At 44.8% G+C, this 20275-nt stretch overlaps 1 protein-coding gene across 2 annotated transcripts in view; it reads left to right on the top strand.

The window, feature by feature from the left end:
• Positions 1-2156: 2156 nt before the first annotated feature.
• The window catches only part of WNT11 (Wnt family member 11), a 34746-nt gene continuing 16627 nt past the window's right edge, over positions 2157-20275 (top strand). The window contains exons 1-4 of one of the 2 annotated variants that reach the window (XM_006133580.4): positions 2157-2293; positions 4964-5143; positions 18744-18979; positions 19849-20126. In XM_006133580.4, the coding sequence (XP_006133642.1) occupies positions 5073-5143; positions 18744-18979; positions 19849-20126 (585 nt within the window). In that variant the 5' untranslated portion in view covers positions 2157-2293; positions 4964-5072. Of the gene's footprint in view, positions 2294-4018; positions 4443-4963; positions 5144-18743; positions 18980-19848; positions 20127-20275 lie in introns of those variants that run through there. The other variant, XM_014578804.3, reaches the window with a different exon arrangement.

The raw sequence follows: 20275 nt of genomic DNA on the forward strand, positions 1-20275 counted from the left end.
CTGTTGACAGTCAGATCTGAAGATCTGCACATTTTTAGAGGACAGCAGAATGTCAAGAAGTTAGAAAAATAGGTGTTTCCGTCTGTCCTACTGCCACCCACTGCCTATCACCCATTCCTCCAAAACATTAGAACAAACCAAAACAGACTCTTTGTAAGGGTGGTGGCAGATGCTGACTATAAATAAGTAATATAGCAGCTTTGGAAAGTTTGGAGCAGAAATTCAAGATTCTTTATGAGTCAGGTAACAAAAATCAATAGTGCTAGTATGTGTTTAAATGCAGTATTTTTTTCCTAAAATAGGAGCTTGAATAAAAGCAGCATCAAATACAAAAGCCTTTTCCAAAGGCATATCTCTCGGACAGTCTTCTACTTTAAAACTCAAACATTTGGTCCCAAGACCCCATGCTATGTGCTGTTAACTATTCCTTCCCCTCCTCTTTCACCTGAAGCATGCAATTAGACTGAGGAAGAAAAGGATGTGGATATTATAGTCACTGAGAGCCTTTTTGTACCAATTTGTTCTCAATTCATGGCAAACATGGGGGTTCCTAAATCCAGATCTGTCCTATTCTGTAGTCACTTGAACCTTGTTTGAAGTATATAATAATCTTAAATCCTCATCTGTTGAGACTGGCTTGAAAGAGAAAAGACCGATGTAAAAAAAATTGAACTTTCCACTGATTAAAGAAAGATCAAATAAACTGAGTATCATGAAAGCTGAAGGTTGTCAGTATGATTCAATAAAGCAGGGTACATAATATGCTTTTTATTCCAAATGTCTAATTGCAGCTTCTTAGCTTTATCAGAAGAACAGGAAATCCAGTTAACAGACCTGTTCAGAACAACCAAATGAAAAATGTAATTTGGTTTTATTTGGGAAGTCAGCCATAAAGGCAAGTAAATACTGGTCAGCCTTTGTAAAGGTAACATTTGAGGTTTCCGGTTAAAATATTAACTAGTTATTGTTGCTAATCATTAACTGTTCATTATAATAATGTAATAACAATTTAATTATTATTTCTTTGTAGTTCTTAGAGCACATATTTGTAAAGACAGGTAATTTTGAATGCAAAAAAGACTACCAAAAAGTATATACTGCTAAAATATTGTGTGGACTTTATCATGTTTGCATCATTTATATGAAAAACCAATAGATATACAATTAAATAGTGTAAATAGATAAAAAGAATAAGAAAGGAAATTACCAGCTTCATACACCTAATCTTTCCCGCAGCGAAACAGACCCTTTAATCTCAGGGAAAGGATGACAATTTAAACTAAAATGTGTTGTGGTTTTTTTTTTTTTATCAAACTTCAAATGTATAATTAACTGTTTATCATTTAGGAGTTATTGTGTTCTTGGAGGAGCAATTCTACTATGACTTTTCTGGGACAAACTGCATTGAGCAAGGCTGCTATTTGGTGGAATCCATATGCAGAAATCCAGAGAAAAGAGGGATTTTGGAAGCACAACAGTCAAACTAGTCAGAACCCAATTCCCAACCATAATGGAAAAGCTCATAATTTTTTTCTTCTTGACTTTAGCTGAAGCTTATCCTAGTTACTCTTCCTTTGCCAGTTCCTCCACCTTCCTATCTTTACCACTTAACCCTTGTGGTGTAGGGCTTTCCAGGAAGATTAGGAGGATGCTTGTATAAAGCAAATATTTCCACGTTGGTCTGATTTGCCTTGGTGATAAGATGAAGTGGAATCCGTGGTACAGAACTCCCAATACCGAAATTTAAAGTCCCTTCTCTTTTCTATAGACCCTGAAACTACCTGCAGTCTGGTCTTCAATCTTTTATTTACGAGGAGGGAGAAAGGAGAGGGTGTGTGCGTTAGGGGGAATGATTGTTGAAAGGGAGAACCCTGGAAAATACAATATTCTTTCTCCTGAATAGATCAAACAGTCATTTGTCCTGTTTTAAGCAGTAAATCCGGAGTGCTTTGTTATGCTAATGCAGTCTGACATCACTCCACAGATCAAAGCCACTAGGACCCATATAAGCAGGTTCTTTAGGCAAGGAGGGCATAGGCAGAGGCGCAGCTGGCACTGTGCTCATGAGAGACAGACAGACATTAGCCGCTGCATCTCTTCACACAGCCTTTGGCTTGTGTTGCTCTTCCCTTCCCCTCCCCTTCTCTGTCCACCCTTAGCTGAGTTGAACAGCTTTTACCTCCGGCTGACCTCCAGTGTTGGGATCTGTATCTACAGTATTTGGTCTGCTGCTGCAACACTTGGTGTTTGCTGGGAGAAGGGGTTTAGGCGAAGGGGAGCTGGTGCAGGAAAGGTAAGGAAGGCGATTCCGTGTGGTGGAATCGATAGATTAATGTCTAATCCCTCGCCGTTCAGACTGGTCAGGGGACGTGGGTTATTTTTCATTGCTAGGGAGAGGCAGGTTTTGCTCCCTCTCCTTTCAGAAGGCGAAGGGCTTAAGAAATGTTCTTCACATGAAGGAAACAATCCAGAGCTGAGCAAAGCGGACAGGCGGGTCTAGCGGGGATCCTGCCTGGTGTGGGTTTGTTTCCGCGCAGATTACACTGCAGAGCGTTGTAAAGAAAGAAAGAAGAGCTTCGGAGACTAGAAATCTGGGAGAGGAAAAAAACCCTGTGAACATGTTGGTGAAAGTGGCTGCGAATGTTCCAATGTTCAATGTTCCAGAGTCATTCACAAGTGGAGGGCGTGTGTGTGGGTGGGTGTGTTTGCCTGTGGAGTGTGTGTGCAGAGGCGCTAGAACTGGGGGTACAGGTGTGTGGAGGGGGGGCTGTTTGTGTGTTCAGCACACCCGAACTGTTAAGAGATACTCAATGAAGGCGGAAGATACAGAGCAACGCGGTGCCTATCTGGTTTGCCGCTTTCGGGCGTGTGTACCTTTCATGTGCGTGTACACAACACACAGCAGCTCGGCTGGGATGTGTGTGCTCTGTTCTGCAGCCTCTGCATAGCAGTTTGAACCCCAGGCGCTGGTTGGGACTAATGGGGGCAATAACACTAGAACGCGAACGTCTGTGGTGCTAATTGTTACAATCGCTCGCAGCGCCTTGTTTTCTGTCGGGCGAGTTTTCTTCAGCTGGTCTGCAACGTACCCGGGCGAAGCAAACCAGGACTTGCTAGGATAAAACGGGTCGGGTGTAGACAAGAAGTTCCCTGCTGCTAGCTTCATCTGGGACCCGGGGCTCTTCTCCCTTGCAAACAGCCTGTCTGATGGCTTGATAACTGCTCTCCCCCTGGCCAGTTTTCCCTGAATTTGTTCACTTAACCTGTTCCGGAGCTAGAGGCTGGGAATTCGAAGCTAGTCCTACCGGCTGATCCGGAGCTGCGGTCCTGACTGTCCGTATCTGGGCTGGGGGAATTCAGCAGAGCCCTGTGAGTTCTCTCCCTCCCCTTCAGACATTTCACCCTGAACTCTGTGCTGGGAGGCATCTCCACGAGAGACAGATAAGGGGTCTGCAATAGCCCCCAGGCCGCCCCCTGCAGGGTCAGGATTCGAGGGTGGCTGTTTCCAGAAGGCCATTGTTTTGTTTTTTAAGATAAAAGACCCCAAACCAAAGACTCCGCTGTGCAGACGGAGGAGACTAGCCGAGGGTTTCGCTTCTAGCGCCGCTTTCCCGGGAGCAGTGTCACGGGGACGGGGGTTCTGACCCACCACGGGGACACCCCGAATGAACGCGCAAAATGCGCTGCGAATCCCCTCCGGGGAGAACGCGCATGTTCAAAGGGCTTTCCAAAGTGGAGCCCTCTCGGAGGGGATTAAAGAGCTGACCCTTGAAGGGAGCTTCAGGCAGGCTCAGAGCAGGGGGTCAGGCATCCATCGACTGATTAACACCCACGGGGCACGGTCCTTCCTCCTATGAAATGCCCTTGACCACCGTTTGCAGGAGTGATTGGGAATACTGGGTCTTCCAGGTTTTGGGCAGCTCACTGAGACACCTTCAAGAGGCCTGGTGAGAAAGAGGACGGGTGCTCAGTCGTTACTGAAAATCAGACACTCCCCCCCTCACACACACACTGTGTTTAATGCGCCTAATTTGGGCACCTAAAGTCACTAGCTGCTTTTGAAATCTTGCGCGTTGACTTTCAGAGGAGCAGAGTCTGGCCTTCATTTGGCACACTTGCGAAAAACACTGGAGGTTAAGAAGAAAAGAAGACCCTAAAGAATGAGTGATGGGAAAGAATCCCTACTGGTTTATTACTACCACTCTTTCAGGGAGCAGGGCTAGCCCCTGTCAGACAGGGAGGGCTCTTGTAAGAACTTAGGAGTCCGGGTGCCTTGCTTGTTTCATAAAAAGCAAAGCACAGAGGATCCTTGACATCTTTTGTTTGCTGCCGGAGGCTCCCTTGAGACAATTCCGATTGTAATGTTTGCTCTGAGTGGCCGGTTTTTCCTTGCGCTCCAGGTGTTTGTGTATTGGGGAGAAGCAAGAAGCAAAGTTAATGAGGTGAGAATGAAAGCAGAAGGGAAGGAACAAAACACAGTTGTTTGTAACAGATCAGACAGACTGAAACATCTGCAGAGCCAGGGCACCTCCATTGATCAATACATGTTTGTTTAATGTGTCTTTTTCAGAAAGTCAGTCTATCTATCTATCTGTCTATCTATCTAAAAGAAGAGGATTAGCTAAAACATAGATCTGAGATTTGTGTTTCTTCTCTCCCCAAACAGATTTACAGAGTGTGGGGTGGGGAAGGAACTAAAACAGAGAATGAAGTTCTTGCCATATGCTGGGTTAACCAGAAACATACAGTCAGGCTATAACTCAAGTCATAATTCAAGCCATACATTTTGTCTGTCTATTGACTGTAAAGGGTCTATCAAGAATTGGGGGTGGGGAGAGGGAATCTGAACTTATTCATGATTCATAAACCACTCCTTTGCAATTTGGATGATAAATTTCTCTGTCACCAGACCTCACAACACTTGGGTGTTAACCGTATCTTTGTGCTTTCTCCCTGATTCCAGGTTGCTGTGCTCCAAAAAGGAACAACACCAAACTGAAAGAAGAAATACATTGTTCAGAAAGTTGGGAAGATCCCTTTTAAAAAGTTGATTTGCTTCTGAAAGTGGAAAAATGAAGCTGAGTCTTGCAATATTTCTGTCTTTCATTTTACAGACTGGGATTTGCTCTGGAATAAAATGGCTGTAAGTATCTATCTTTCTACATTTCTTAAAAAAAATCTTGTCCTATTTGCCGTTGTATTACTGGCATACAGCTTCAAGTATTGCACTAGTGGCTTTAGATGTATTGCAAAGACATTTCAAGACTGATACAGCATTTCTTAGGGCACCGAAAGTCCCACTAATTTCAAGAAATGCAGAATCAGATCCAGTACAACAATATATATATTCTTTATTTCTAAATTGTAAATCCTTTGAGTCCAATTCTTGTTTACACTAAAGGAGGAACTGGACTAGCCTGATCCACCTATTGAAGCATTTAATGTCAGGTTTGACTAATGCTGGGAAACTCTTTCCCACAAAGCACTGTATCAGACACAGCACAAACTAGAAGTAGCAGGGCAGGCTGCTAAGATAATGCTGCCAATCTGTAGCCAAAGGGAATAGCTGACAGATAACATGTTTTTGTGAACCTTTCCCCCTTAGGGTTATAAGAGCAGAGCACTGATTGTAAACTGGCTAGTGTTGTAAAGTCTGGATTGGGTTTTCCCCAGCCCCGTGTAGTAGCCTGGCACAGTTTGCAAACACCAAAGATGAGTGACATATTTCTTTTTAAATAAGCAATCAATTAGCTGATTAGCACAAAACAAACCAACAACCCCCTAGGACACCCATCTGATTTAATCATCTATGGAGCCGGTGAATGTTTTTTATATAATTTAAGGCCACAGAGAGATTAAATAATGTGGGCTAGTCCTGAATGATGTATTGTAAAATGAAATGCAATGTCATTAATCTGGGTGGGGACACAGAGGTTTAATTCTTGGCTCAGATGCCTCAGGCAAGTCAGTTTGTCTCTGTGCCTCAGTTCCCCACCTGTAAAATAGGGATAATAACCCTTTCTTTTCCCCAGCCCTTTGTCTTGTCTATTTAGCCTGTAAGCTCTTCATCGAAGAGACAGGCTAGCACAATGGGTATCCAGTCTCAGAGGAGCCTTAGGCATGCTTAGAATGCAAGAAAAACCAGGGTACGATAACATATATTAATATTGAGATGTAAGTGATGTTTAATAAAATTAAAACCGATCTGTTCACAGTATGACCGGTTCACTGATTATTAAGGCCCTGATTAGCCTCTGAAGCACATCCTTAACTTGAAGCTTTCACTGTCAATGATAATACTTATGTGCTTAAAGGTAAGGACCTGCTTAAGTGATCTGCTTAATACAAAGCCCAAGCCAATACACCCATCAACTCCTTTGGGAGTGTTACCTAGGAAAGGAGTGTGCAGCAAGTGCTGAAATCAGCTCTTCCAAAGGCAGGAATTAGATTGGTTTCCAAGAACTTCCATTGCAACACGATACCCAGATCAACACTCCAAGAAGGCTGGAGGGGTCTGAAATAGCTCTGCCAGAAAAAGGGCTTTCAGCATTTTAGGTTGTTAAACTTACTTTTTGAGGGTGAGGAAAAATCAGTCTAAGGAATGGCCTTTTCCCCACCAAAGGTGCTCCCCAATCTACATTTTAGTATGGAAGATGAAAGTTGAGATTGAAGTGGCATTTGAAGAAAGAACTACATTCAAATGTACTGCTATACGCCAATTACCAATTATACCTGTTTGAAACCCAGTGGAAATCTGCACTAACTGACTGAGGGTACTACAGAGCTTTTCTGGTATCCCGGGAAAGCTCTACTGCATCCAAGGAATGAATGCATCTACTTTTCTGAAAAAAAATTCGGAAAAGCGGATACGTTTTTTTGGCATCGCTGTAAACCTTGTTTTATGAGGAAGAAGGGATGTTCCATGTAGATGGACCAAATGTCAGAAAAGCCTCTTTTGGAAGAAAAATGGAAAAAGATACGCAAATTGCAGTTTGCAATTTGCATATCTTTTTCCAACTTTCCTTTGTAGGGTAGACACAGCCTGAGTGCATTTCTCATAAGTGGAAGGCAGCCAGCTAGGATTTTAGAAAGAACTATTTTTTTATTCCAGTTGTTTTCTGTCTCCATTTTCACCGCCCCCCGTTTTTGTCTACCTGAGGATGGGGCAATGTGTGATCAGTTGGGCTGGTGTCATGCCATGGAGTCACTCTTGATTTTTATTGGTGTCAATGAAAATAATTTTGGATCTGAAGGGCCATTCCCACCGAAGCCAGTGGGATTTTCCTCTGAGTAGTGACTGCGGGGCTGAGTCCTAAATTATTCAGAGTTGATTTTGATAGTGAATTTTTATTTAAAATGTGGTATACAAGGGGGGAGGTTCAATGCTTTGTGGAAAGCTATTCAGGGCTTCTATGCTACTTTTGTCCATCTCCTGTAAAAAAAAAATTAGAAAAATGCAATAGAACACAAGAGGTAGCTATTTATTGCAAATCATTCCAATTATTTTTATGGGTACTGTGGGCCACAAACTCAGCGGGCATAAATCTTCACAGGCCCACCGACTTGCAGTTCTGCCTCCTTGCATCAGCTGAGGATCTTGTCCTATGTGTATCAGGTCTGGACCTTGCAGAACAGTTACTTGCATGAGAAACATTGTGCTTGGGTGTAGTCCCTTTGAATGCAAAAGCATTCCTCATGTGTGTAAAGTTATTTACAGCTGTGTAGGTGTTTACAGGATCAGATCTCTAATTACTGTTCAGCCTTTTCAGAAAGAGTTATAAACCCATAGGTTGTATACAGTGTTGTTGCTGGATGGGGCCCAGGATATTAGAGACACAAGGTGGGGGACGTCATGTCTTTTACTGGAACAACTTCTCCTGGGGAGGGAGACTGGTTTTCAGGCTTACCAGAGCTCATTAGCTTTTCTCTCTCATCAACAGAAGTTGGTCCAATAAAATATATTACCTCACCCACCTTCTCTCTCTAATACACCCAGAGGGTAATTTTTATTTTATGAATCTGTTTTCTGTAGAAATTTCCCTATACATTTTTTTAAACTGAGGAAAGTTTTGTGTGTGTGTGTGTGTGTGTGTGTGTGTGTGTGTGTGTGTGTGTGTTCAAAATAAGATTTCACAATCAGAGAAGTGGTGTGCATGGCCTTGTTCCCATTACAGCAGATGGGGACCGTGCCATTCGTGTCCACCAGAGCTGCCCCAGCCAAGCCCTACATGTATGAACATTCTGCGAGAGCGTGAGTTGCAATGCACCATCCAGGACCATGGGTTTATTGATAGGATTTGTGATCAAGCCTTGCAGTTTTTCCAAGGAAGCAGGAGAGTTGCCTATGGGGCACTAATTTATTGGCAAGCTGCTTGTTCAGGATTATGACAAGTGAGGGGAACACTAGAGGGCACTGTGACAACTGCACATCTTGCATTGCACAGGTTTAAGACAGGTGGGGTGACCAGCTTGCAAGTGACGACAATCGAGAGAGTGGATGGGAGATAGCAGTCACCTATATAAACAAAGCCCTGAATATTGGGACTGTCTTTGTAAAATTGGGACATCTGGTCATTTTAAAGACTGGTAACTCTCCCTTGTGCATTGAACAAGGTGCATTGAGTCTGCAGAAATCAACAGCAAAAAATATCACTCCCATTTCCTAATTAGAAAATTCACCCTTGTGTGGGAATTATCTGGTGTTTTGGCTTTGTATTATGCCTTTGCTTAGGAGTGAATTTCAATGGCCAGAGTTTTCAGATTAACGTTTCTTTCAAGAGAGAAGAGGGGGGAAAAGCACCTTGTTCTTCCTTTCAGTAGGTCTGAATCTCTCCTCCCACTGATGTAAATCAGGAGTAACTCTGCTGGTTACAGGTGGAATAAGTGAAGGGAGAGTCAGAACTATTCACCTGGGGTGCATCTACACAGCACCCTAAACTTGAAATAAGATATGCAACTTGCACTATGCAAATTACATATCTTATTTAGATTGTATTTCAAAATAGCTTATTTCAAAATTTGGCATGTTTACAAGTGACAACAATGTGCCATGTCTACACAGAGCCAAATTTCGAAATAACATGCTATTTTGAGACATCCCTTAACCCTTGTGGAACGAGGGTTACAGGGATGCCGGAATAGAGTGCCCGTTATTTTGGAAAAAAATTTGAAATGACGGGTGCGTTCAAAAGATGTGGGGTAGCTATTTCGGGATACCTCCAGTATCCTGAAATAGCCCTGCTGTCTAGACATATCCCTAATGACTGGATGATAGCTAATGTGATGCCAATATTTAAAAAGGGCTTTGGAGGTGATCTTGGCAATTATAGACCAGTAAGTTTAACATCAGTACTGGTCAAATTAGTTGAAACTATAGTAAAGAATAAAATCGCTATACACATAGAGGAACATAATTTGTTGGTGAAAAAGTCAACATGGTTTCTGTAAAGGGAAATCATGTCTTACTAATCTACTAAAGTTCTTTGAAGGGGGAGGGTCAACAAACGTGGACAAGGGGTATCCAGTAGAAATAGTGTACTTAGATTTCCAGAAAGCCTTTGACAAGGTCCCTCACCAAAGGCTTTTAAGTAAAGTAAGTTGTCATGGGATAAGAGGGAAGGTCCTCTCATGGACTGATAATTGGTTAAAAGTCAGGAAACAAAGGGTAGGAATAAATGGTAAGTTTTCCGAATGGAGAGAGGTAACTAGTGGTGTCCCCCAAGGGTCCGTACTGGGACCAGTCCTATTCAACCTATTTATACATGATCTGGAGAAAGAGGTAAATAGTGAGGTGGCAAAATTTGCAAATGATACTAAACTGCTCAAGATAGTTTAGACCGAAGCAGACTGTGAAGAGCTTCAAAAAGATCTAATGAAAACTAAGTGATTGGGCAACAAAATGGCAAATGAAATTTAATGTAATTCAATGTAATGCACATTGAAAAAAATCCCAACTATACATACAATATGATGGGGATTAATTTAGCATAACTACTCAAGACAGATCTTGGAGTCATTGTGGATAGTTCTCTGAAAACATCCACATAGTGTGAAGCGGCAGTCAAAAAAGCGAACAGAATGTTGGGAACCATTAAAAAAGGGTCAGAGAATAAGACAGGGAACGTCTTATTGCTTCTGTATAATACCCTGGTATGCCCACATCATGAATACTGCGTACAAATGTGGTTGCCTCATCTCAAAAAAATAAATTGGCATTGGAAAAGGTTCAGAAAAGGGCAAAAAAATGATTAGGGGTTTGGAACGGATACCATATGAAGAGAGATTAAAAAGACTTGGACTTTTCAGCCTAGAAAAGAGGAGACTAAAGGGGGATATGCTAGCGGTGTATAAAAGTTTGACTGGTGTGGAAAAAGTGAATAAGGAAAAGTTATTTACTTGTTCCCATAACATAAGAATTAGGGGTCACCAAGGGTACGTCTACACTGCAACCCTATTTTGAAATAACTAGCACTATTCCGAAATAACTTAGTCCGCGTCTACACAGCAGGAAGTTATTTCAAAATAGTGTCAAAATACTGTCAAGCTGGAGGACTTCTTACTCCAACTCCTGTAACCCTCATTGTACGAGGAATAAGGGAAGTCAGAAGAAGAGTGCTCTATTTCAACATAAGTCCTGTGTAGATGCTCCCTATTTTGAAATAGCTTATTTCAAAATAAGATACGCAATTGACGTAGCTCAATTTGTGTAGCTTATTTTGAGTTAAGCCCTGCAGTGTAGATGCACCCCAAATGATTTTAATTGGTAGCAGGTTTAAAACAAACAACACAAAGTTTTTTTTCACACAGCACATGGTCAGCCTGTGGAACTCCTTGCCAGAGGAGGTTGTGAAGACTAGGACTTTAACAGGTTTCAAGAAAGAGCTAGAGCTCAGGAGGGTAGGTCCATCAATAGCCAGGATGGGTAGGAATGGTATCCCTAGCCTCTGTCAGAGGTTGGGAATGGGGTACGGGAGAGGGATTGCTTGAAGATTCCCTTTTCTGTTCTCTCCTGAGGCATCTGGCATTGGCCACTGTCGGCAGACAGGATAGTGGGCTAGATGGACCTTTGGTCTAACCCAGTATGGCTGTTCCTATGTTCTTGTGATGCTAATGAATAAATTGCAGGGGGAAAATATTGTAGGATTGGGCCCTCAAAGGGAGTTTTGCTTTGAAGCTTGTGCTTCCCTTTTTACCCCTGAATTTGCACCGGGTCTGTTGATTTAACCCAAACCCAAAGCTGTCCCTCGGAACCTCCTCTTTGTCATGCTTAGAGGAATTCAGATTTAAACAAAATTACACTTGGGGTGTGGAGGGTAGTGGTAGTAGGGGGACTTTGCAGTGTGCAGCAAACTTCAACAAAGGAAGGCAAGTGATTTTTGCCTTGGCTGTTTAAAACATTTAACCTGAAGGAACAAAAAGTTCATAGATTTAAAAGCCAGAAGGGACCATTATGATCATTTACTCTGACTGCCTGCATCACATAAGCCAAACAGCCTCACCCAGTAATCTCTGAATCAAGGCCATAATTTATGTTTGAGGCTGAGCTATATAGTACGTCTTTTGGCATCCCTGGTCTTGATTTAAAGACTGCATGTGAAGGTGAAACCACCATGTCCCTTGGTACGTTGTTGCGATGGGTAAATGAATACTAAAGGCCTTTCAGACAGACAAGAGGCATTTATAGAGTAAAAAAAAAAAAAAAAAAAAAAGAAGAAAAACCCTTCAGACTTGGAGTCAAGTTTGCCACGGTCAGCAGCACAAGTCCATCGGCATCAAATCCTAGTCTCCCCTGAAGTAATGCCAGCTGTGAGTTGGCACATCTGATGCCAAGAAGAGCCAGTGCGGCTTTGTAGCTTTGTCAGATATTGTTTACCTGCCCCAGGATTGAGCCCAGGGGGCGCTAAAATATCCTAACATATGTGATAGGATATTCCATCCCTCCTTTCCCCACCTGGAGAACATTCCCTCAGTCCTACAATCTAGGAAAACATGGCTGTGGTGAAATTGTACCGGGGCTGTTGATTTAAACCAAACCCAGAGCTTTTCCTCAAAACTTTCTCTTTGCCATGCTTAAGAGAACTCTAAAAAAGAAAAACATTGACCTTAATCATCCTGAAATTCAGTGAAAAATAAAAAAAAACATTTAAATAAAATTAGGCCAGAGATGGGAGGAAAGGAGGGGAAATTGTGCAACAGACTTCAGCAAAGAAAAGATGGTCATTTTGTACTGCATGTCGAGCCTGATCCTGCAAAACCCTTACTCATGTGAATAGCTCCTTGTCATGCAAGAAGTACCAGGGGATGAAGGAGTGTGCCCATGCTTCCCAAAGCATTAAATACTGTAGCTTATTCATATTTTCAAATGAATTTTGTTAAAACTGTCCAAGATAATTAACAGAATAAATAAATGTCATGATCTGTGCATGCATCATACTTCCCTGGTAATTATGTTTATGGTTTTCTGTCAATAGCCATAACGTCAACTGAGAGCCTTAGTATGTTTTATTTAAGGCAGAATAAATTTGGTTTGAAACCTGTTTATTTAAAGGGAAGGGTTGAATAGAAAAACCAAACCCTCCGTCCTCAGCATCCTGCAGAATGAAGAGCTGTTCAGGGTAGTAAAAGGAAGGGCAGCTAGAATTATGAAATCGTGAAAAGTGACATTTATAAAATAAAATTTCCTGGAAAACCCCACGCACTGGATTCCCTGTGCAAGTCCATGTAGGAGAGAGGGGCGTCATAGTGATGGTATTGCAAACTTGGGCTGTTCAATTCTCAGGCCATCCCCTGTTGTGAATCCTCACAGCAGCATGAAGCCTTCCTTCATCAGGGTTACCTACCCATAAGAGACCTTGCAACCTCTGGGATTATATCGGGGGCAGGGAAATCCCATCCAGGCCCCTCTTCACTAGCCATGCTCCCTGTAGCCTTCCTCTTAGGACCAGGTAAGGTGGGTTTTGTTTCTTTGGGCCTCCCTTACCTGACAGTGTCCTTCTGAAGAGACCAGGTGGGCGAGGTAATTTCTGTCCCCCAAAGAGGAGCACTGTGTAGCTTGGAAGCTTGTTTCTCTCCCCATCAGGAATTGGTCCAGTAACCACATGGCCTTATCTGCCTTGTCTCTCTACTAGGCTGGGACTGACCGGGCTCCAACAACATGGCAAACAAGCATCCTTCTAAGGCACAGACGGGCTTTCCAACAACTGACCCTGGAAACGGGCAGAGTAGGGAGCACAAAGTGTCAGTTACACTGTGGAATAGCCCATGGGGGCATCGTCCCTGGAGCTATTTAAAATTAGATTGGTTGGGGACACACTCGTGGCTGCGCAGTAGAGATTGACTGGCCCTGCAGGCTCTGAGGCAGGCACTAGATCAGGGTTTCTCCTCCCATGGCTTGGGAGGGGACCCAACACTCCGTCGCCAGAATGTTTCAAAGGGTCACATGGCAGCTCCTCTGGCTCCTGTCCCATGGGGCTGGCTGGGTTCATTTCTCCTGCTCCCAGCAGCCTCCGGGGTCCCAGCACCACTCAGGTTCGGCCCTTGCTGTTGTCATGATGGAAGCTCAAGTAGGCCAACTTTGAGTGAGTGGCTCTGCAACCCACAAACCAGGTCACAACGCCACTCACACAAATTTGGTCCTGTCAGGGATGCAGAGCCAAACTTAAGCGGCACTGCAACCCTAGATGTTGCGGTGTCTGGGGCGGAGAATCCATCCCAGCCAGCCCCACAACACAGGAACTGCAGGAGCCACCACTACAGGGTGAGTGCTGGGCAGGGTCCAGCACCCTCCTCCCACCGAGGGTGTATGCTTTGACCAAAACTACCCCAAAGTCCAGGCTGTTTACTGAGTCGCAACAGGCCATAAACCTTTTCAAATGGGACCTGAGCCGAGAAAGGTTGAGAACCATCACACTAGACCTAATGTGTCTCTTGCATCCCTAATCTATGTGATTTATAAATATTTATTTCATTCTCTGCAAGTGACTCAAATAAATCTGAGTTTTCTTTTCCGTCTCCATTACTCTCTTCGTTTTCCTCCTGATACTCAGACATGTTTCCAATTATAAATCCTCGTAAGCTCAGGCACGAAGCTCAAGCGTGAGAGATGTTCACAAAATACATTGCTGCATCCTGTGTTTTATTCATAACTGGCTCCCCAGAGCGCAACTTATTCAGCAAGAAACAGTGATTGCCTCCAGTTCCTCTCTTTTGGATTTATAATGCCTTCCTCTCTCTTTGCCTTAGTGCAAATCCTTTCACTTTTTTTCCTAGTTTCTTATTTACTGCACAGTCATTTGGGGAGCATTTTATCCATAAAAGTCACCATCAATATCATCAAGTGCCGTGGTACCACGTTTCACTGTGAGCTCTCTGATCATGTTGTACCCTTTCACTGCTCCATTAGCTCTGACACAGCCTGTGATGCTTTCCAACCATTTTTCCTTTGCTTTCCCTTCATCTTCTGATGGGTCTCCCCCAGGCTGCAACATTTCTTTTTCTAGGTGACCTCAGTTTCTGCTGGGTCACTGAAATGCTCCAGCTTCATTTCCTTATAAATATCTTGCTTTATTCCACATTGTTGCATAACACTCACTCATGTGGCTTCTTCCCCACGGGTTATAATTCCACTTTATCTGTAGCAATGCCTTATTTCAGCAGGCTCCTTTCATGTCTCTATGGTCCTGGTTTCTCAGACATATCGCACAACATATATCAAATCCATTCTAAGTTGTCCTGCCTTGAACCTCAAACTTCGGACACACCTGTTTTCTTGCTAAATGAATTTAACCTTCCATGCCTGGTCTCTCTAGGGCAGTTGAGACAGCCTCCTTTTTCTTCAAACCCAAGCTTGCAGAACTCCTTCAGCTGATCTGCTTTATTGGGTACATCTATACAGAAAAAAACCCAGCCCAAACCAAACCAGAAGAACATCCCCGCCCCACTCCTAGGGCCCACAGGTGTAAAGGAGGCACACTTTACTGGGGCTCAGCCCAGGCTACAAACTGTGGCATGTGTGTGGGAGAGGGCCCATGTTACAAGTTTGTACTGGTCCTGAAAAAATTACACTTGGACCTTGCCAAAAAACCCACAAGGCAATGAGTCTCAGAGCCCAAGTCAAGTGACTCAGGCTTGCACGGCTCCTGCTATGGGGCTAGAAATAGCGGTGTTGACATTTCCCTCTGGGGCTGGAGCAAGGGGGAGGATCTCAGAGGCTCTTCAGCCCAAGCAGGAATGTCTGCACTGCTGTTCTGAACCTTAAACCAATAGTCCCATGAGCCCAAATTGGCTGACCTGGGCGCTGAGACTCACTGCCATGGATCTTTTCCACAGTGTAGATATATCCAGTACGTTTGTGTATTTTGCTGTTTGGAATATATGGCTTCCCAAGTGGCCATCGCGCTTGTTGTATTTCTGATGAGGTGTGATCTGAATCTCACACTCGTTTTGGCCTCTGGCCTCACTTCTTTTGAGCCAGTTCCTGAGACTTTCGTGTCAACTGATAGACATTCTGGATCAAATTTTCAGTGGATGCCAAACATCAGATGCCAAGAGGCAGAACTTTTGGGGATGGATCTTGCCCCCAGGGCCTGTTTTTCCAAGTTACTAACCACCTGCAGCTCTAATTGACTTTAACTCTGGGTCTACCCGTGCCAGTCTTCAGACAGGGCAGTTCCTGCTTCTAAGTAGATCATATGCTTTTGAGGTATCTGCCAGGCCGTATCAGCTGTGTTAACCAATTACCTAGTTCCAGATCATTCAGTACGATGCACAGATAGCAGATATTTCTTCTCCTCCTGTCTGCCTGTGAGGAGTAATGAGATAATTTTCCAGCGCTGCATGTAGGGATGTTATAAAAGAAACCTGATAATGAGCATGGTGAAAACTGCCCAGGGATGTCTGCAGAGTGCTCTGCTTGGGGCTTATCCTTGAAAAGCCAGCAGAAGCTTCAAGTGATGCCGAATGCTATCTATCAGCCCAAGCTACTTACCTGGCCTTCCTTGACATAGTATCTGAGTTCCTCATAGTCTTTAATATTGGCAATGGGTATCAGAGGCAGGGGAAGGCATTGACTTCCCAAACTGCCTCACCTGGCCCCGCCCGATCTCCTTTAGAGTCCGCCACATCCCCTCCGTCAGCCTGCTGTTCCGGTGCCAGAGGCTGGGGCAGGCAGGCTGGGGGCTGTGTCATGCTGCCTCTCCTCCCAGTGCTGGGGCCTCTGTCTGCTTAGCACTGGGGCTGGCAGCTTAGCTGTGAGGGAGAAGGGGGTTTCATAGCTGGGGATCCAGCTGGCAGGTCTGGCTCAGGGAGACTGGGTGCCATCACCCAGCTCTCCTCTCTGGAGCTCCAGGGCTGGGCAAGACTGGGGCTGTGCTATCTGGGCCTCGGACACTTCCCTGTGGCAAGGAGCAAGGACCAGCATCCACCTGGGAGAGGGGACTGGGAAGGGATCATCAGCAGCCATAGTTGTAGGGTGGGCTCTAGTGAGCGCAGAAGAGGCAGGACCTCAGGCAGAGGGGGTGGGGTTGGGCATTGATTCCCCAAGTCATAGGTTTACTTACCCATGATCTTTAAAGTGTTTATCTTTACAACATCCCTATAAGATCGGGCACTGCTATTGTCCACGTTTTACAACTAGGGAAGTGGAACACAAGAAAACTAAATTCCCAGCCCCAGGGCACAAAGGAAGGTTGTGACAAACAGAGAATTGTGGTTGGTTGTTTCAATTGTGGACCTGTTAGCTGCAGGAGCAATACATAAAATAGGTGTGCCCATTAATTAACAAAATCCATCTAGAAGGACAGGGTGGTGTAATAAGAAACTGACAGGCAGCACACTGAGGCTGTGTCTACACTGGGAAGGATTGGTGACAAAAGTGTTGCCGACTTGCAAAAGCTGCCAAAAGTGAAAACCAGACAAACTGGGTTTTTTCTGCCTCCAATTGTTGACATTGCTAGCTCCCCAGTCCATAGATAGAACAAAGCAATATGGGTGAGCATCCCACAGTGCAGTGCTGTGGGAAGGCAGAGCTGATCCCTGCGCTTTTAGGGATGCTGAGGAATGTCAAAGCAGTACAGCAACCTCTCCAGCCTTCTCCTTGCAGCAGCGGAACAGAACTATTCCAATGATTTGGTTTTTGTTTGTTCCCCAAATGGAACAGCTCACTCAACTATCAGCCACTTTTCAAAGCATTGAAAGAGGAGGGGTGCATGGTTGCAGAGCAGCAGAGATCACATAAACTGAGCACAACTCCCTGGGTAGGCATTGTGGGATACTTCTCTTGACAAAACAAACAACAGAGTCCACACTGGCACTTTGCTCATGATAAAGGGAGGGGAAAAGACAAAAGTCTCTCGCAGGGTGGAAGATTTTTGTCACCAAAACTGGGTGTTTCTTCCGACAAAAGTCTCATTGTAGCATAAACACTCACATTGTTTTGTCATCAAAAGGCAGGTTTTAGCAACAAAACATGACAGTGTAGACAATGTTTGAGATGGCTAGAAGGAAATATGTTTTACAGCAGTCTATTGCCATCCTATGCAAGACTGTTCACCGGTTACTGACAGAGTGAGTTATAAAATAGTTTTAGGATCATAAAGAACATTTGCTGCTGCACTAGGTAGCTCATAAAGATACAAAGGAAGCCATCCTCTGTTCTTCAGCTGACTACCTGTGAGTGGCCAGGGAAGAACCACATGCCCAAAGATGCTGCATGGCATAATCAGTTCCCTTGTTTTCCTTTCACTTGATGCACCAAATATTAGCAGGGGTGTGAGATGAATTCTGAATGCAGAACCTGGAAGTGGGGCTTACATAACTTGCTTTCTGAACGCCGTAGGAAGATCTAGTTATATGTTATCTTATAACATATGGGTCATTTTCTAAGTGTTTTGGTGCTCCTTGCACTCTGGCTTGGAAAAGAAGCTGTGCAGATGCTGCAGCACCAATGTAGGCTTGGGCTACCCACCTGAGCTCAGATCCAAGGGGCAGGATTGGTGGAGCTTGGTGGGCTAGTATGAGCCTCGCTAACAAGTCTGTCTGTACAAACTGGGACACTCGCTCGCTGCTGCAGGTTCTGCATGCCCAGCACCCTCCTTAGGATTTGTGGGGCCTTACGCAGTACTATTACACTGGTGCCTCTATGCCAGACGGCAGCCTGGGGCAGGCGAAGGATGATTTTTTTGAGATGTGATTTTATCGTCTTCAGCAACTCACTAACGAAATATTTTTAAAGCAAATTTTTAACTCAGGCCCTGCAGAGTAACACAGTAAAATCAGAACCTGACAGCACATACCTGGGGATGGCAAATGCCTGTTAAATGGTTTCATTACCACTTGAATGGCTCTTTCACAAGTTCACTGTTCTGCTAATAGGTTTAGCCTTTTTCACTTTTAAGCTCTCCACAGGAAGCAGAGCCACAGAACAGGGATAGGAAGAGGGGAGTGAGTGGACATTAAGATCCAGTGGTGCCCCAAATTTTCAGGGGCCCTAGGCAGCTGCATATTCTGCATGTGGGTAAGGACAGCTCTGAGCATGCTCAAAAGAATTCCCCAAGATTCTACATTGTTCAATGCACATGGCTCTCTGGCAGCCTTTGAATGGATTGAAATGTTTTCCTTAGTTAGAAAGGAGGAGGGGTACAGAGTATCAAAGGCAAAGTGTTTGTAGGAGGTTCTTGGGCAGCCTGACAGAGAAGAAACTAAGGCCTGTAACTTTCTAATGGCTTTGCTGGTGTTTCTTTTTGCAGAGCTCTGTCCAAGACCCCCCCTGTCCTTGCTTTGAATCAGACCCAGCACTGCAAGCAGCTAGAGGGTCTGGTGGTGTCTCAGGTGCAGCTGTGCCGCAGCAACCTGGAGCTCATGCAAACCATCATCCAGGCAGCCCGGGAAGTGATAAAGACCTGCCGTAGAACATTCTCCGACATGCGCTGGAACTGCTCCTCCATAGAGCTGGCACCCAACTACTTGCTGGATTTGGAGAGAGGTAACAATTGGAGCTATCTGTGCAGGGAACTGCATATCTTTCCTAGCCTGCATACGTGCCTTTCCCACATTCATTGCTGGAGTAACACCCGCACAAAAGGCCCAACCAAACCGTATGCTGTTCTCCCCCCATGTCCCTCCCATACTCCTTGTGACATGCATTCCCAACCCAGCCTGCCCACCTAACTCCTCATGTGCTGCTTGGGTTGCCCACTCATAAAACTGAAGCTCCAAGGTACTCCTGTGTAGTACCAAGTTTGAGTGGCACTGCAGAAAAGATTCCAGCCATGGTTCTCTGTTCTGTGTGTTTGATGTATATGTTTTCCAAGGCAGGCGCTGTGTAGTCCTCTCTACAGAAGGCACCCAGTACCAGGCCCGCCAATGGGAGCCTGGGGGGAAAAAAGTGGGCAGCTGCCCCAGGGTTAGAGCTCCCGATAAGCTGTGTGCTTGTGCAGCCAATCAGGAGAAATTCCAATTAGCAGAGCACCCACAGCTAGGTTTTTTGTTTGTAGTGGTGGTACACATTTACACGCATCTCGGTGCACATAAAATTATTCCACATTAGATGAAAAAATTCACACATGGATGGAAAAGATTAGAGGGAACATTGCCTGGAGCCTGGCACTTCCAAAGGACCTGTGCTCAAGCCCTGGGCCCTTTAAATCACCGCTGGAGTCCTAGGTGGTGTGTTCCAGCTGACACTGAAGGGCTGGTGGGGACGAGGCTAGTCCCAGCCCCGCCCTTGCTACCTGAGGTGCCACCCCTTCTGGGAGCATGACATCATCTTCCCAACTTGCCATGGGGCCCAACAATTCTCTCGGCCCTCCCTCTTGGCATTGGTGGCTGAGTTGCACTTCTTCTGTCTTGCAGGTACAAGGGAGTCAGCATTTGTGTATGCCCTGTCTGCAGCAGCAATCAGCCATACCATCGCCAGGGCCTGCACTACCGGGGACCTCCCTGGCTGCTCCTGCGGTCCCATCCCAGGTGAGACACCTGGACCTGGGTATCGATGGGGAGGATGTGCTGACAACCTCAACTATGGTCTTGTCATGGGGTCCAAATTTTCAGATGCTCCCATGAAGATGAAAAAATCAGGATCACAAGCCAATAAGCTGATGCATCTGCACAACAGTGAAGTAGGGAGACAGGTAACAAACCAAAGAGAGTTACTGTAATTGTACAATCCTCTGTAGTGGTTAATGGCTTTGTGAAGTTCAGTGTGACTACCCGCTAGCTATGGAAACAGGCCTTTTGCCAGAGCGTGCTCAACTCCTTAGGCCTGCGTAAGCATGGAAGA

This window comes from Pelodiscus sinensis, chromosome 1 (assembly GCF_049634645.1).
Source record: "Pelodiscus sinensis isolate JC-2024 chromosome 1, ASM4963464v1, whole genome shotgun sequence".
NCBI classification, from domain to species: Eukaryota; Metazoa; Chordata; order Testudines; family Trionychidae; genus Pelodiscus; species Pelodiscus sinensis.